Genomic DNA, 19,259 nt, shown 5'->3' on the forward strand with positions numbered 1-19,259 from the left:
AATGGTGCCCCATGTTACTGAACTTGTTGTATCGATTTCTTAACTATTTTATTGGTAATTGTCCTTTATGTCCTGTTGGAAACTTCCTCGAGACTTAGGGCCTTTCCGCATGGGCCAAATAACCTGGCAGTTTAAACTGCATGGAAATACTGAGATGGTCAGTATAACTTAACTAACAAAAAAAACTAAACTAAAACTAAGAAGAATGGCCTGGAATTAGACACAGCAAACTGTATTGTCAGACAGTTTGATGTGAGGGAAAATTGATGGTTACCTGTGGAACAGTTCGTAAAGAATCCTTGTGAAAAGATGCAGACAGTCTTTTACCTTAATTAAAGTTTTTCCACCACTCCTCCCATATCAAAGCCAATTACTTGGTCTATTCTGGAATTGACACGCTGGTCAATTGGTTTATCAAATATTTTTATAGCCCTATTATTTTACCCTGCTCAAATTTTCTATGAACTGAAGAATGACACTGTGAAGGTTTCGTTCACAGTGGCGCCATTTCAGCAAAAGCGTAAGTAGAGTTGCTAGCAGCATAGCACTGAACCTGCTAGTGGCAAGCCATACCAAGGCCTCTCTTATGGGTTAACTGCTAGAACAAGACGTCTTCAAACCAGAAGAACTAGCCTATGAAACTGACTTAAAATCGTTATTATTAATTTAATTAAAAATTAAATGAGAAAATATAGGCTGATTTGGTGTTACAAAATAAAAGTCACAGAGAACTTTAAATCTTTGAAATTGTAAGTATAGACTTGTTATCTATCACGTTACTGTGATGGATTGCAAGGAAATATGATTTTTAAAGTACAGTTTTGTCTAAAACAACTTACTGTTTACTATCAGAGTGAGACAGAAAGAAACAGGGGAGCTACCTGATTGGTTCTGGCCTCCTGCACTCTGGCCAAGTACCTGTATGATGCAGAGAGGGGAGGAGGTTAACTCACTGTCAGAAGAACTGGTGAGGCTTTTTGGTCTTGAGAGTTCCTGCTGTTAAGTGCTGTCTGCCTTAACTGCATGTGAAAAACTAAACATCTCTGCGGCAAGTAGTCAGTCAAAGGGTGGGACTGCTACAGTCTGAGTGCTGGGTGAAAGCAAAAATATACACTGAAAATGCATACTGGTGGAAGGGCTTATTGGCGTGCCAAGCTGTAAGGCCGCAATAAACAAGGATATGAATATCTTCTAGTGAGAGAAGGATTCCTATATACCAGTGGGTCTAGGGTATTGGGATTTGCTTTAGTTTACTTCAGTAGAGTCATTATGTTTTCATTTGAGGGTTTTTCTAACTGTGTGGACTGTGTAAGTACCCTGCTAAGGGTACTGTGTATAAGTACAAAGCCAGTGTTAGCACCCTGAAGGTGAAGAATCCAATAGCCAGTACCATCTGTACAGTTAAAGGAATTGTACAATCTGTGAAACATCTAAGAAAATATAACATCTAAGCTGAACTGAAACTGAATAATCTTGTTAAGTGCTGTGTGGAGAAACAAACCTCTCAACCTCTGTGCCAACCTTTTGTGTATAGCATGTGTGTGTATCCTGCTTTATTTGCCTCATCAAAATTCATCTCCAAGTTCTCCCTTTACCATCTCCTCTAACTGTTAATAAATTTTAAATTTGCCTCAAGTAATAAATTTTAAATTTGCCTCAAGTATTTATTTTAGAGTGCCTGAATGAGGGGTGTGCCTGGAAAGGAAAGAAGTCAACAGGCATCCTTCTCTTTCTAGGTGTGTTACAGGGCTGAGAAGTGCTTTCAACCAAACACAACCATTTTCTGAAGCATCTTAATCCCTTAAGGGGAAAAGGCAAGAAAAAACTGATAGGACAAGTCAGTAAGTAGTCCTCTGCCTGAAGAAGATAAGATGTGTGTATGTGGGCGTGGGCGAGGGCGTGGATGTGTGTGCACGTGCACACGTGGAGGGGAGGGGTTTGTCACAGTTACAATAATTCATATTTTCTTTAAAACTTCATTTTTACAATAAGTTTTTAAATAGAGTAAGAACGCCATTTCCATTGCATTGTGTCTATGTATTATACTGTTAAATACATATATTATATAGTCTTTAGTATGTCACTCTCTGATTTGGTAATACCATTTTATTCACTTTTGGCTGTATGACTTGGCAGTTTTTTTACTGCGCTGTTTTAATTCTATATTGTGTCTTTAAATTCAACAAATCTGATATACCATAAACAAAATAAACATATCAATTATTAAAGGATTGTTTCAAAATATTAATGCTTTAAAGAGGATTTGAGATCAATAGACAAAACACTATCAGCCCAAGTGATAAGCCCTACTACAGCCTATAATTTATCTTACATCAGCTTTTCCCTGATCTCATTTATCAGAAGGTGTCCAGTCTGTAGTTTTTGAAGAAGAAGAAGAAGAAGAAGAAGAAGAAGAAGAAGAAGAAGAAGAAGAGGAGGAGGAGGAGGAGGAGGAGGAGGAGGAGGAGGAGGAGGAGGAGGAGTTTGGATTTATATCCCCCCTTTCTCTCCTGCAGGAGACTCAAAGGGGTTTACAATCTCCTTGCCCTTCCCCCTCACAAGAAACATCCTGTGAGGTAGGTGGGGCTGAGAGAGCTCCGAGAAGCTGTGACTAGCCCAAGGTCACCCAGCTGGCATGTGTGGGAGTGTACAGGCTAATCTTAATTCCCCAGATAAGCCTCCACAGCTCTGGCGGCAGAGCTGGGAATCAAACCCGGTTCTTCCAGATTAGATACACGAACTCTTAACCTCCTGCTCCTTTAAGCTTAAACAGCTCACCAGCACGTTAGCTAGTGAATAACCATTGATGTTAATACAGAACCATTAGAACCGCTACAGAACACTAGCCCAAAGTAAGTTTGTAATTCAACAATACCATGACTGTCCACACCTCTTCATAACAAAGGGGAAGGTGAAAGCCTTCGACAAAGGGGAAGGTGAAAGCCTTCGACAATACAAAGGGGATTAATTTACTATGGAGAATTTCATAGGAAGGGGCTATGGACTATTTTAAACCACAGTATTGACATGTTGTTTTTGGTGTTACTACTTCATAATCTTCTTAATAATTTGTTTGACGTAGTAATGTACTGTAGTAAACATCTTCTGTTAGGGAAAAAATAATCACTTTAATTACACTGCCAATCTATTTGGCCTAGTTATGCTCCTCTTTACTTTCACAGATAGGATAGCAAATACAGTGGTATACAATGGATATGAACTATAAAACCAGACAGAAAGATTTTATAATTACTATAATCATTCAGTTCACAGCTGAATTCATGATCCTGTCCATAAGGAAGTACCACATACAGGTTAGAGTATTGGAATAGGGACACAGAGACCAGGGTTTAAATACCTTGTCTGCAATGAAAGCCACTGAATACTTTTGGATCACTCACTCTCTCTCAATCTATCCTACCTTGAAGGGTTATTGCAAAGGCAGAACTGTGGAGAGGGGGGAACCACATATACTGAACTGAACTTTTTTTTAATCAGGTACTAGCTCACCAGACCCAAATAACCAGAGAAACATACACACACACTCACACTCACACACTCACACACACACACACACACACACTACAGATAACCAAAGAAAAGAAGACAAAGGCTAACCCTGCCCCCCCCCCCAAAAAAAACACACACACACACACACACAAGAAAATAAACCAGTTTTGAGCAAGGTTATTGGTTAGGTGGTGACAGGACACTTTCAAGCTTTCCTGAAGTGGTTGAATTGTTCAAATTCTTTCCATTCTGGTTTATGGCTTTGCTATGGGGCTGGTTGTCCTGGTGAATGACCTGCACTGGGAGATGGATGAGGAGAGAATATGATTCTGTTGAGTCTCCCAGGTCTTTCAGCAGCTTTTGATACTATTCAGGATGCTATCCTTCTGGGGATGGGATTGGGAGGTACCTCTTTGCTGTGGTTCTGGTCATACCTGAAGGGTAGGTTTCAGAAAGTGGTCCTGGTGGAGTACTTATCCCATAAGGCTTGTTTCCTATGTTCTTTAACTTCTACATGAAACTGCTGGGTTTTGCCATCACCCATCTGCTCCCCCACCTCAGACAGCCTGCCCAAATTTTGCACTGCAGGCCTGCAGTTGGGCTCCAGGTAAGTCTATAGCTCCTTGCTTTCTCTTAATGCAGGCAGTGAATTGGCAATATCCAATTCAAGGGTTCCCCCATTAGTAACATCTTGAGAATGTAGCTAAGTTAACAAACTGTTCAAACAAACTGCTAAACAATTATGCAGGTCATTTCAACAACTCTCCCCCCCCCCACCTTCACACTGCTCATCATAAATGAAGGGTAGCATGCTGAATTATGATTTCTGCAACAGCAAAATTAATAAAAATTCTATGCCTATGGGCTACTAGGTGTCGCAGATGTAAATGCTGCAACAAGACACCTAGGCCGTTTCTGCACGGGCAAATCATGGCGGCCTGGAGACGGTAAAAACACCGTCTCCAGGCCGCCATTCGCACGGGGGGCGCAGCTGCAACGCAGCCGCGCCGCCCTCGCGCCGCCCGGCTGGCCTAAAGCCGGCGTTTCCCCAGAGCGCTTCCCGGCGCTCTTTTTTGAAAGCTTACGCCCGGCATGGCACCGCTTGCCGAGCGAGCGGCTGGCGGCTTCATGTCGCCCTCCCCACCGGCACTCCACCTTGTCCCGGGCCTCCGGCGCGTCGCCGAGGCGGTTCCGGACTTTTACTCGCCCGCTTTCGGGCAGGTCGCGGGGGCCAGGGGGGAGTGTCCCCAGGCCACCAGATGGCGGTGGCAAATGGGAGTTCGCTAGAATCGTCGCGAGCACCCGGCTCAGCGGCGCCCGGCTGCCCGCCTCTTCCCGGGACCGTCCATGCGGACGGTCCCAGCGTCTTCGGGTCGGCGCGAGAAGCGCCGACCCAGCCGTTTCCGCCGCCGTGCGGAAATGGCCCTACAGTAAAATTCTGTTATCCCTGAGGGCATTTCTCCAATTGCAATACAAAAGGTTATGGTTTGTATGATAATGTATTCTATGAGTTACAGTTTTTATGTGTGTATAAAAAACAGAAGACCCCTTAGGGTTAGATAGTGGAACATAAAAAAGAAAACTCAAAATAACCAATGAAGCACAAGTTCAGCATTTCTTAGATTGCCAGCACTGAATGTGTGGTTTCAAAATGACCATTTACCATAGGATTAAATAGATGGATGTAGATACACTTTTTGGAGCATAAAATGAACACACAGGTAAAGAACTCGATCATTCAGGTACACCTTTAGAAGAAGAATTACTTGTTATGAGTAATTGTATTTTCTTCTTTTTTGGACCTGTCATTTTTAACTAGCTGTAGAACTGCTATTTTTGCCAAGACTAAGATGGTCTCTTTCATTTCTCTTCTTTATAGGAAGTACAGAATGTGTATCTAAGATCCTGTTTTGTATTGGAATGGTACATTGTTTAGGAAGCCAGATTATGGGGCAACATTTTCAAACATTTATCATTTACTCAAATTAATAGGCACTTTGTGTGTAAACTGTGAAATGCCACCAGTACATCAAACATGCCTTCAGTTAACATTCTTCTTTTCACCTCTTCAGCTTGCATTCAGACAAATAATTAAATACAACCATTTTTGTGGCAAACCATGGTTTATTGTTACATCTGAGCAACAAAGTATGGTTTGCTCTCTTCACGCTAAACAGGGATTCTCGGCCAGTGCCAGAATCATCCATATTGTCACAGAATCTAACATATTGTTTTGCTGGTGACAAATATTAGTTTGTGAAACGTGAAGAACAAATTTAAAAGCACCTGCTAGCTTGCTAGCAACAGCTGAGTAGTATCAAGGCTATTTTTTTTTAAAAAAGAACCCTCTCTTTACAGATATTTAAGCCAAGGGGTTGGCTTTGGCATCTATGATAGCCAGCACAGAATAAGGGCTCTCCCAGGAGGTTTGTTTTCTTTTTTTGCCTTGATTGGCTGTTTTAGAAATTTCTGTAAGCCACTTTGGAGAGAAAAGTAGCATGGAAATGCTTCACATAAATAATCACATTCAAACTCTGTTCATGACTAAGAATTCTCAAAAGTTAACTGGTAGACCATCTGATTATAGATACAATCATGTTAACAGTAAGGAAATAATTTTGTAATTGTTTTGCTGAGTTGCTTACAGCTTACTTTCTTACTGAGATTGGGATATCATTTCTTAAATATATTCAACACATAAAGTCTATCAGTATTCCAAATACCCATCCGCCTCTTTTTGTCTGTTTGCAAATGTGCCATCTTTTCCCCTTGGAAGGTGCAGCTGCATATAACAACCAACACAGGGGAAATGAAACTGTTTTAGTACACCATTAATGCTTAAACTTTGTAATACACACTCATTTTTAATGGACTGAAGAGTTTAGCTTCACTATTTCATCATTTTATTTTGAAAGAAATAACTCAGTTGCTGCTCTAATTTTGAAATTATAGATTAACATATATTCTTACCTCCAAGGCAGCCAACAAAGGAAAGTAGGAACATCTGTTTCCATAGTAACACCATCTTCAGCTGCCAAAAGTTAGAAGTTCTTGTCCAGACTCAGATGAACAGTACGCTTAGTGTTCCACACAGAACCTTTAATCTATTAAAACAACATGAATGCAGAAATGCTTTAATCACTGGATTCACAGTAGGAAAGATGAGTCACCTGTCACATGAACTTGTAATGGAGATAAACTGATGGCAAAGCCTCAAAGCCTTAGAAATTATTCTTTTCTCCCAATCAAGGCTCTAAAAAAACCTGTAACTGGAAACAGAGTATCACACATCATGTCAGCTCACAATCAGGTGTAGGGGTGGCAGTGGGGGCAAAACTCAACAGCAGATAACTTAGGCCAAGGCCTCCAGTGTCAAAGTACGGCACAGTCATTGCTGGTGCATGCCAGACACGATGTCATCACATCATCGACAACCACAGGGACATTCTGGTATTTGGGCAAAACTTTATGATAGAAGCTGTTTTTACCATAGTTTTGCCCAAATACCAGTGTGTTCCCACAAACATCGTCAACATGATGATATCACTTCCAGTGCACACCGGAAATGACGTTGCCACATCCTGAGGCCTTGACCAAAGTTTACTGCCAGTATGTTCTCCTGCTGTCTGGCTGAACAGCACTGGTGTGTGGGATGCCAAAGTAACTCAGTTGCTGGCAGGGAGAGGGATCTAGCAACTCTAATCAAGCAGTCAATTTTAACATTGGGAAGATTTCCCTTACATAGCTTCAGTGTTTAAAAACAGTCTCCACAATCCGAACCAGTTCATGCTGATTCCAACTGACTATTTGGTTTCATATGGGAACTCCTATGCTACCCATAGAAAATATGGTCACTTATCCATTCAGTTGAACCCAGAACATAGTCCAAAAAGTATTCTAACCACTTTTTCTGATGGAATTGTGATATACTTAACAACTCATTGAATAAGGTTTGCCAATAGCTACAAAAAGCTATCTTGATGTGGAAGTTAGCTCTTGACTTTGAAGGAAAAATAAAATTCAATGGTACAAAACAATATTCTCAGTGCACCAACAGTTCAGTCAAGCAAACAAGATAATTTTAAAGCACATGTATAATCCCATCAAAAAACCTCTGAAAGCTTCTCTAAGCCAAGGGGCAATTCTGCAGAGAAATAACACAAGGTACAACTGCACATAATAGCCATAGAATCTCCCAGTCAATCAGGTGAAAAAAGTCCTCACAGCTGCCATGCTTGTAGAGTTTTATTGTCTGATTTTCTTCCTGTTCTTTAGAGGTTTTTGAATGTACCTTACCATATCATTGGTGACTTCTGCACAGAAAAAAAAAACGACGTGCAGATGTTTTAAAAAGATCCGTTTTGACGTTTTTATTTTCATAGTATGCCAAAAACAGCAAGCCAAAATCATTGTCAACCAAAACAGATCTTTTTTCCCACCTGTTGATCAGAGCTCTTGTCAGTTTCACAGTAGCACTTGCCATTTTGTGTGCTCCTGCAGAGATTCTCTGTGCCTCCGCCATTTGGTGAAAGTTTTCCACAGAGGTTCTCCCTGCTTGCAGCTCATCCGTGTGCGATTTCCATGTAAAGTTTGTTTTATGTATTGTCGAAGGCTTTCACGGCTGGATTCAACTGTTTGTGGTGGGTTTTTCGGGCTGTGTGGCCATGGTCTGATAGATCTTGTTCCTAACATTTCGCCTGCATCTGTGGCTGGCACAGTGTATAACAGACTTTTCTCTGTGATAAACCTCTGAAGGTGTCAGGCACAGATGCAGGCAAAAAGTTAGGAACAAGATCTACCACACCACAGCCACACAAAATCCACAGCAAAAAGTTTGTTTTGCCTAGCGATCCCATGCAAGTGTTGTTTTACCTTTTTGTTTTGTTTTCAGGGATGTCTGAAGTTAAGAAACAAATATGCGCATATTGCAGCTTCTCTCATGGTGCATGCATAGCTTCACAGACATACCCCTGAAAACAAAATAAAGGAAAAACAACAAACGCATGATATTACTAGGCAAAACAATCTTTATTATCTACTTTTTACATGGAAATCAAGCGCGGATGAGCTGAAAGCAAAGGAAACCTTCACCAGCAGATGGAAAAAATCTATTCTGCTGCAGCACACAAAATGGTGGGAATGAACGACAAAAAAGAAAGAGGTTTGGGTGGGAAAATTAAAGCATTTCTTGCCTGCTTTTGTTCACTCAGTATGGAAGAAATGTCTTCAACCTGGGTTGGGGAAAAGATTGCTAGTTTAACAATTAAAAAAACCCAGATTGAGAGAAATGAAATTTTTGAGGACTTTTGAGGGGACAGAGCCGTGTGAACCTCCTCCCCAAAACAGTTTTTTAAAAAACATTCCCAAACATATTTCTGCTATGCAGAAAGTCAGCATAGCGCCCTCAACCAATGGGCATTGCCACTGTTCAAAAACCAGCCCAAACATGTTACTATTTTATTCTGTGTAGTACCTTGCACTGTAAATATTAATACAAAACAGACTATGAAGAGGCTTGTTAGAAATGTATATGCCACCTCTTCAGAGATCTGCTTACATGATGAATGACCAAAGTAGCTGTATTCCAAACTGAGGCTGTTTCCACACAGGCGGAAAACAGCACCCTAGGGACAATAAAAACACTGTCCTTGGGGTGCTGTTCGCACAGCTGGCGCTGCTACACTGCAACAGTGCCATGCTCGTTCCCCTTCAAGCAGCATCTTCCCACCGGCACAGTGAGAAATACACCGGCGTGAGGGTGCCACTTTTGGCCCCGTTTACCTACCTCTCCTCCCTGCGCAGCTCTGGTCGGCTGGAGGGACTTGCTACCCTCCGACCCCTGCCCTCCTCCAGCAATCCAGAGCTGCGCAGGGAGAAGAGGTAGGTGAACGGGATGACCCGCGTGCAGCTCCATGCAGAGCTGCCTCTGCGGGTCGCAGCAGCTTCGGCACTGCCTGCACGAGACTGTGCGAACTGCCAGCTGTGCAGAAACGGCCTGAGAGAAATATTAGATACTGGCAGACAGAAAATGGGAATGCACCACCTAAAAAGAATAAACAAAATTAGATAAGGAACACACCATCAGAAGAAATAGCTCCAGCTAATTCCACCCTGGGAATTTATATGATTAGTTCACTTTAAAGCGACAACAACGAAACAAGAAATTCAGAGAATACTGTGGTCAGTCTGTGGCATTGCAGCACACTGTGTTTTCTTCTGACTTAATTCATGATTTAAAAAATTAAATGCACAGTCCAATGTGGATATTCAAAGTGCTATTGATGTTCCCCAGAGCTACTGTCCCTTTAAAAGGCATAGTTAGTTTGCTTTCTCTGAAATCATAAACAAATGGTTAATTATTCGTTCTTTTAGGCTTTTAATTCCTTTTAGAAAGTAAAATAGGTTATTAAAATTATGATAAGTTGTAATTATGTCATTAAGGTAATAAATACAATTTTTAATGAAGAACAATCAGCTATTTTGACTTGCATCAAAGCAAAAAAGAAGTAATAAGCTGATAATAATTTCATTGTACATTGCACATAAAAGAACAGGGAGTAATTTGTTAGACTACAGAGGAGTGAAAAGGAAAATGCCACCAAATCAGGATAACTGGAAATTTACTTCCAAGAAGGCACATTATGCAGTAACTTGCCCTGGCCAAAATGTTATAGTATTATATTAAGTGGCATGTGAAATCCTTGTTTCAATTCTGCTTGCACATTAATGTGGAAAAAGAATGAATGAGTATTACAATATGGTTATCTTATAGGATCACAATTTGATAATGTTTGGACCTGATTTGTGTTTGGACCTTGAAGAAAACATGCTCAGACTTACAACTCTCAAATTAAGGACTTGTTTAGCTGTATGAAAAATATTTTTGTGCTACATTTCATCCTGCCCTTCTTCCAAGAATTCAGGGGACATATATGTTCTCCTCATCATCATTTTAGCCTTTGCGCAACAGTTTTGTTAGGTAGGTCAGAATGAAATAGAATAACCGGAGAAAAGTCATCCAGTGAGTCCCATGGCAAGCAGGGATTTGGAAAACCATTTTTTTCATAATTCTAATCTATTGCTACTACTACTTTTCTAATTACCTTTTTATGCTTGCCAATTGGTTTAAAAACATGCATTTTAAATCAAGCACAAATCAAATGCAATATTACTTAAATATAAATCAGTTTTACTCAAAGAATGCATGAGAAATCATAGAATACTGAAAAAGATATGCATCAGCTAAATCAAATAAAAACAAAGTATGCAAAATGTTATTAGCTCATTGTGCTCACACACAAAATTGTGTGTGAGCACAAGTCTCAGCTGACTTATGGCAACTCTAAGGCGGATTCTGCATAGGCCAAAAACAGCGGTGTGAAAAGGGTTTACACAGTTTTCACACCGTTTTCACACTGCTGTTTTTGGTCCATGCGGAATCTGCCTTAGGTTTTTAAGGCAAGAGATGTTTGGAGGTAGTCCGCCATTGCCTGCCTCCAGATGGGCTGAGAAAGTTCAGAGAGGATTGTGACTGGCCCAAGGTTACCCAGCAGGCTTTATTTGGGGGGAATCAAAGCTGGTACTGCAGATTAAAGTCCACTGCTTTTAACCACTACAGCACTCTGGCTCTCACCAGGCAAAGTTAGTTAAGATTAATACAAAATCTTTTTTGTTTGTTTGATTTTGACTTATCATACTTGGTTGGTATTTGGTTATTTTAAAATTTTCAATTGTTCTAAACAGAGGCGTATCTGTCTAGGGACAAGGGGTATACCTTGTCCCCGGGCACCACTCTTCTGGTCACATGGGGCGCAAAATTATTTGCTGCCCACGTGACCCAGGAGATACCTACTGTCTCAAATTCGTTTTAGCGCATGGCTGGAACCGACCCACGTCCGAGGCATGTGTGCAAAAAAAGAAGAGCAGCAGGACTCCCTGCTGCCTGCAAGTGCCCCCAACCCCACCCCGCACTCCCCCTCCCTCCCTTCCCCTGCCGGCTGAATACGGCTCCCAGCTTCCGGTGGCAGCCAGTGATCTCTTCTGATTTCCCCTCCAGGCAGGCCAGAAGAGACTACAGTCCCGAACTCGGAGACTTTCTTTTTATAAGCACACTGAGGCCAGGGGTAGAGGGATTACAGGGGAGCAGGAAGTCCCACTCCTTCCTGCTCCCCAAGCCCCACCCCCTGGCCTCAGTGCTTATAAAAGAAAGTCTCTGAGACCGGACTTCTGTCTGATTTCTGTAGCCTAAGCCCAGAAGAGACTGCGAAACTGCCGGCTGGGAGAACCCAGCCAGCCAGGGGGGGAGTCTCTGGGTGGCTTGGGAGGTGAGGCCACCCTAGACACACGGCCCATGTCCATGGTGACATGGGCAGGGTCGAGGGCAGTGGGGGTGGAGCCCGGGGGCATCAGGGGATGGAGTTAGGGGGCACCATTTACCCCTGGTACTCTTCTGGTTCTAAATCTCTCCTTGAAAAAAGGAAGCAACAACAGAGACCTATTTAAAAGCTACCAGAATCCTTTCTTATCTTATATTGCTCTGAGATGTCCCATAATTCATTAGTGTAGATGCTTCAGTTCTATTTTTACTGGCTACTTCTGTGATTTTTTAATGCAATAATCTCAAAATACCTGAAGACAGCCTTCATTTAATATATACAAATCTTAACAATCAAAATCTAATTTGACACTTACCTAGTTGCATTCGTGCACTCTTAAAACTCAGACAACATCACAATTACCAAGTGACTTTATCTTGCTTAAACTCCCTTAGAACCACCAGGGGCCCCAAGACAGGGGCACTTATGCAGGCATTAGGGAGCCACACAGCAGCGCAACACCCAGGCGCTAATGGAGCCATGATGTCATCACTCCTCTGGAACAGAAATCCACACCAGTGCTGCAGGAGACATTCCCGGGGCTGGAGTTAGTTTTAGTCAGCTTTCTGAGCCCATTCAACCTAGGAACACCCCCATTTGTTGGTGCCAACATACACCAGTAAAATTGGTGGCATAATCCATTGCACAGAAAAAGGGGCAGTGCCACTTTTTGCTTGCCAGACACAGCACACCAAAGCTCTTAGTAGGCATCATAGCTGCACTGCCCCCACCCGCACCACAGCTACTCCAATTTAGAATTGCACATCTGGTCTCTTAGGCTCATTCCGCACATGCAGAATAATGAACTTTAAAACTGCTTTCAATGCTCTTTGAAGCTGTGCAGAATAGCAAAATCCACTTGCAGACAGTTGTGAAAGTGGTTTGAAAACGCATTATTCTGCATGTGCGGAAGGGGCCTAAGTCTCTAGAATTAACTGTAACTATGATTTGATTCCAGTTTCTTTTCTTTTTTTCTTCATGGTTGATGCCTATCAATTAAAAAGTAAAAATAGTAGATGCACTATGACTTGCTGTAATATCAAAAACCATTGTTACTTTTCTTGGGGGAAGGGGATGAAATAAAATATTTCAAAATGTATTCACTGCATTTCCAGGTGTCCCAATCAAAATTACCAGTCCCATGTGCTCATATGGCCCAAAATAAACATGCAAAAGAGAAGGAGCCTGTTTTGTAACAAGGTGATATATCAGATAACTGAAAATGCTGCCAAGCTAAAACTATGCATGCACCGTCATGCTTAGAGATGGATGAACCTTTCTGGGTTCAAACTGGAAATTACACTGGAGAATTCTCAGAAGGTGGTGATGGTGGTGCGGAATCTAAGTTGTTCAATTCCTCATAAACCTGGTCACTCCTCATAAGACTTCAGCTGCCCCCCCAAAATCATATTTGGATGTCAGACGCTTGGGACCAAAACTGCACTGTGGAACATCAGACGCAGTCAAAATAGTATAGAAGGTGCTGGGAGAAAGAAAGGTAGAAGTGGAGAAAGCTTGGGAAAGCTGGCCACCTGATATTCCTTCTCACTTCTCATTGGCTAGTCACCACTGCCAGTCTGCTTCCAGAAGCCACAGTCATCAGGTGAGTGGAGCTGAAAAGGGAGTTCATTTGTCAAACTGAGAAGAACTTGGGCTGCTGCACTACTCAGCTCTGAATTGAAGGTAAGCAGGAGATATGAGTTTCAATGGCATCTCTATGCATTTTGCACAAAAATGTCCAGTAATGTGGAAATTACGGCTTCCTTTACAGGCAAAACATTGTATATTTCTTGATATGACAAACTGGAAGTGGCACTTCATAGGGCACGTTGGAGACTATAGCTATTTGAATTCTCATTTTGCTCATATTAAAGACAAATAGAAATGTTTATTCTTAGACTTCAGATAAAGGGACACTAATCTGAATTGCATGACCCAAGTGACAGTTTCATCACTTTCTTCTGCTGACAGCTGCTGTTTGCATGGCTTTCTCAGGAACAGGAAATAATTGAAAGTTTCAGAAAACCAGGCTACTGAATTACCATCATCATACAAAATACATGTTGGTGTGAATCCCTTGGAACAAATGAGCATCCGAGCCCTGCTCTTTAGAACATTTGCTTTTATCTTAGAACTGCAGCCCCAGGAATGACTCAAGTTTCAGTATTAATAATTTTGCTGTTCAAACTCACTCAGGCACGGTACCATTCTATTTTTAAAACTGCAAAGCTTGTTCCCATTGTACAACCGGGACTGCTCTATAATTCCTTGCAAGTGAACAAAAATTTCATCATTATTCAATTACCTGTTGAGGGAATAGGAGTATTATCACCGTGACATGGAGGTCACAGGTACGGCAAGAGATGATATTACAAAGGTAAGGGCGGGGGATGACTTTTCCAATTACATTTGGCATGATTATTCAGCTCGTGAAAATATGGGGGGGAGGGTCGCACCACACTATTCAATGACACAATTTGAGGACTCAGAACTTTACTAAAGTTATTTCATTTTTAGCCAGAAAGAAAACACATGTTATATTTCCCATCCAGCAGCAGATTACTGAAAGAAAACGGCAGGAAATTAATCAGTCTCGGAAACAGAGTTCTCGCCACGCATTTGGTCCAAAGTTAAATCATACAGCAGTGGCATACACTATACGAAACACAATGAGTCTCAGAACACGCACTCAGATTTCAAATAGGTCACAAGATCAAATTAACAAGTCCAGCTCCTTCAGCCGCTGAGTGTTGTACTAGTGTCCACGGTCATTGCCAGCAATCCAATTCATTTTATCATGGTGCTCTCTAGCTAATTTAATTCTCATCACAAAACTGTTTAAAATATCCATAATGTTAAACAGTCCATTAACCAGCAATCTGTATTGCCTACTGGGGTCAGTACAGACCTGAAAATTACGAGTGGCCAAACTCTCATCTTAAAAATGTGGAATATTCCCTTTGTGCCACATTTTGTCCTTTCCAACTTGCTAGATGGGGGCATCACACAGCGGGAAAAAAGGAGAAACCTGAATTACACAAAGGGAAGGACTGTGTCCCTTTACATGCAGCCTACATACAGCCAGGCTCTCTACTCCAGGAACAAAAAGGGGAAATAAAATTTAACCCTATAACAATAGAATTAAGTACTCAAAAGTCAAGAAAATACACTGGGAGTAGCTGATGCATAATACAGCCTCTTATTTGTATAAATAAGTACCTTCCAATACTCAACTCCACTCCATTCTGCCTAATGAACTTCTTTTCCATAGTACCTATCTCACATTATTTTTTGTCCATTCAGTTCCCATAATCCAGAGCATCTCTTTTCTTAGTGGTCAAAAACCTGATTCCTTTTTTCATTCACCAGATTCAACCCAATGACTCCCAGTTTTTGTCATATGACTGGGGAAAAAATATATATTCTAGTACCTTGCTAAAGATGTTCAAGCAAAGAAGAAAGCAAATGTAGCACCATACAATCAGGTCTTTTCTATGGGCAAATCCTAGCGCTGACAAGGCTTTATACAGATTTCACATAAAATCTAATAGTGCCACTATGGAACTGTGCCCCGTGGCAATGACATCATTAGTGACACAATCAGTGATGAGCAATTCAACTAAAATACTTCATCATTTGGGGAGCTTCAACATACACCTTTAATTCCATTCCAGAAGATGAGCCCCTGCTAAGAAAAATAAATTTAAAAACCAAGGGAAAGCATACACAGGACTAGTCCTTTCTAGCAATGCCCTATTTTCTGAGCCCTTCATTTCCAAATGTTGAAATCTTTCTGGCATAAAAGCACAAATAGCTTGATTAAAAAAAAACCTAGTAGAAGTATTGCAATAGATTTCAAAAAGGTACCTTCTCCATTCATTTCATGCTGCTTGGGACTGTAACACTAAAACTAAAAGCCATTTTAATCAATTGGAAAGGCTCTAGGACTGGAACAACTAGACTTCATATTTGTTCAACCTTATCAGTTTTTTTCAAGTATTCTTCATTGTCAAAGCTTTCTGCTCTGCCCAGACATATTATTACAAACTGTCAAGACAAAATTCTTCCCATCATTTGTGGGGCTTTTCATGTATTATTATTATCTGGCTATTTATTCCAGCTCTGCCCTTGAGGGAGAACCATCCATCTCTCTTCTGCCCCACCCCTCCCCATCCACCACACAATAGAAATGCTAGTAGCCGCAGTGCTAAGCTTTGAATGTTTCTTCTAGATCTTTTTTTCCATAGAGAGATCCAGTTCAATATCTTTAAATAACTCTCTCTAGTACTGGTGTGTTACCTCCTAATCAATCCTTCTTTCTAACTTCTTGAGCAGACACACATTGCAATTTCATTTGTAATGGGTGTTTTGAATATATCTAGAGAGCACTACTCTGATATGCAGCATGTGTATATCGATATGACTAAATCACTATTATAAAAGCAGTCTGAAGCTTTTTAAAAGAACACATAAAGAGAAATTTCTCATTATGCAAACTATAACCATTCAGCTGGGTGTTCCAATATTTGATTTTTTTCCAAAAAATATAACACTATATATTTATGCAAAATAGTTTCTGATTTCCACTACCAAGATATTCAAGGGACTCGCACCCCGCCTGAAGGTGAACCATATGTGATGCCAGAAGGAAGGAAGGAAGGAAGGAAGGAAGGAAGGAAGGAAGGAAGGAAGGAAGGAAGGAAGGAAGGAAGGAAGGAAGGAAGGAAGGAAGGAAGGAAGGAAGGAAGGAAGGAACTGGTCATGATGGCTGTATTTTCCTACCCATCCATTCAGATGGTCAGCTAAGGCCTTAAACTAAGCATAGATATTTCAACTAAGACACAGTACAAGATCAAGGAGAATGGAATGGGATTCTTTTTCTGCTCTTACGAAGTCCTACCACACGTACAGTGTTAGATACTGCCTTTATCTTTGTAAGGTTATTCCCATAATTAGAATTACAAAAAATCTGGTTTATTACTAAATTAAATGGCAAATTACATGATTCACAGCACAACCGCCACTGTGTAATTACATTCTTAGTAGTTCTCTCCTATTATGAATTTGTTTTATTCACAACAGCTCGAGAGTAATGCACTACTCAGCTAATCTCACAAGGGAAAGCTTTTTCACATACACAAGAATCTCAGGTACCTGAGAGTCTTTAATGTTTAACTAACCATTTCTGCTAAATTAATTTCTACTCCACCCATAACTGCTTGTTTTTGATTATCTGTACTATTTTCTGTTAATAAAGATATCCATGACTTGTTTTATATTTTTAAGTCCATTCAACTTTTTTTTCTCTAATAGTTCTCTTATTTCAACATAAAATTCAAAGTTATCTGTACCATTATTTTATATTTGTTAGTCTTTCACTTCAGATATCAAATGGATCCTTCCTTAAACTTCTTAACAGTGCAATCCAAGTCCTGTGGAGGGGGGCTGACCCCAGTGCCAGCATGAATGCCATTTGCACCAACTTAACGGGCACTTAGGTTGATGCCAGGGAACTTATGCCAGCACTGAGGACTGTCATGGGAGAGTGACACTGGAGCACTGGGGCAGCCATCATGGTGGCATACCCCTGCCACAGAGATCTGTGCTGGCACCAAAAAGGGCATTCCTGATGTTAGTCAGCACCCTGAGCCCTTCCAGGTTGGGAATGGCCACTTTTGCTGATGCAAAGTTACGACAACGAAAATTGTAGTGCAGTCCATAGATCTGCACTACTGGACAGCAACCCCCCCCCCCCCAAAAAAAAAGCACAGTGAACCCAGTCACTCACCTTTGCAAACTGCAGCATCTGTTGGGGAAAGTGGCAACAACATGCAAACTGTCAGCTGCAGCCAAAAAACTGCTTGCTGAATGCTTTTGTTGGGGACAGTATATCCTGTGGTCTGGCATGGTTGCCTTGGTAGTTGGGTCAGCAACCCTGACACCCTAGCCTAGTCCCTGTGAGCTTTATCACTCCCTGATTCCTGGCTGTGCAGACTCCTGGCTGACCTATTCTACCTGCGCAGCCATTTCATTGTTCTCCTTTCTGGCTACTTCATTGGAGGGGTGATCTCCCCTATTATAATATGGCACAGCAGTTATGGGTCCAAGAGTTGGGCCAAAGAGGTTGACCCCCCACTTTGCAAGACAGAGCGTCAGGCTGGCTCCCACTGACCGATCCATATAGAATGATGACTTGGAAGCAGGAGTTTGAAACTCAGAATGCTTTGCTGCCCTTTCCCTTTTTGAGAAAAGCCTTCCCATGTGTATGCTGTCCAGCTCCACATTGTCACAGCATGAATCTTCACCCCATGGGGGGAGCCTGCAGAGGATTGGTATGAAGTGGGGCTACCTATAAGCACCTGGCAGATATGCTCCCAACACCAATGTGGCTTCTTTCTGGGCCACTGATCACCATGCAATGGGCCAGGTCCCTTCCGGGGGGGGGGGGGTGTTAGCTATTATGGGGCTCTGGGTGCCTGGTCTGGATTACTGTTTCTCCTCCCTGGCTTCTTCCCACCGCTTTCAGGAGTCAGGGGTAAGAATCATCTGCCTTTTCCCACCCCTCTCCATCCCTGTCTGGCTTCAGAAGCTCTCTCCTTTCTCATTCCTTCCCCCCCCCCCCCATCCCCAATGAATGGCAGCCATCAAGTATGTCAAAACCCTGGTCCTTCTCTCTCCATGCCAGCATGGCTGCACCACTATTGCATGTCCGCAGTTTGGCTTTTGGCTTCTGCCATCCTGGTGCTGGCTTCAGTTCAGCTTACTGCTTAGGAGGTGGCTCAGATACACCCGTGCTGCACCGTCCCTGGCTACAGCGCAGTTCCCTTCCTCTGGATTTCACTGCAAGTGGTTTTTTCTGAACTTCAATAAACTTGCTTTTGCAAGTTTGAAAAATTAAAAAACATAACATGAGCAGCAGTCTGTATGCAGCAGTTATTTTGATTATACTGTTGAGGTTTCTAGTCACTGGAGATGCATTTGCAAACATTTCTATTTTTTATATTTCTAATAAAATCAACTGAAAAATAATGATTTTGTCATGGTTTTTTTTTTACATCTGCATGCATGTGACACAAAAGTAGACATAAATTTCAACAACAATTTGATCTGATTTCATTAATATAGTCAGGAAAACAACAGGAGTCATTCATCTTTAGTACTAGAAATGTGAACTTTCAAATTAATCTGGAGTTGTTACAAGATGTGGTAGCGTTCCTATTTGAAATTATTTGGCCTTGCCCCATTTGCCCATTGAAATTTCTCACCTTTGTTGCGTTTGCCCCCTTTGAGGAAAAAAGATACTGGCATGTCTCCTAGGTGAATTCTGCATGGGTCAAAAACAGTGGTGTGAAAATGGTGTAAACCCTTTTACAC

The 19,259-nt window shown here is 41.6% G+C and overlaps 1 protein-coding gene across 1 annotated transcript in view; it reads right to left on the bottom strand.

Moving 5' to 3' along the window:
* The window catches only part of LOC125427769 (contactin-3-like), a 259,865-nt gene that overhangs the window by 186,075 nt on the left and 54,531 nt on the right, over nt 1-19,259 (bottom strand). Inside the window, 1 exon segment of the mRNA XM_048487326.1 lies at nt 6,481-6,614. Within this exon segment, the coding sequence (XP_048343283.1) occupies nt 6,481-6,535 (55 nt within the window). The 5' untranslated portion in view covers nt 6,536-6,614.

This window comes from Sphaerodactylus townsendi, linkage group LG03, assembly GCF_021028975.2.
Source record: "Sphaerodactylus townsendi isolate TG3544 linkage group LG03, MPM_Stown_v2.3, whole genome shotgun sequence".
NCBI classification, from domain to species: Eukaryota; Metazoa; Chordata; class Lepidosauria; order Squamata; family Sphaerodactylidae; genus Sphaerodactylus; species Sphaerodactylus townsendi.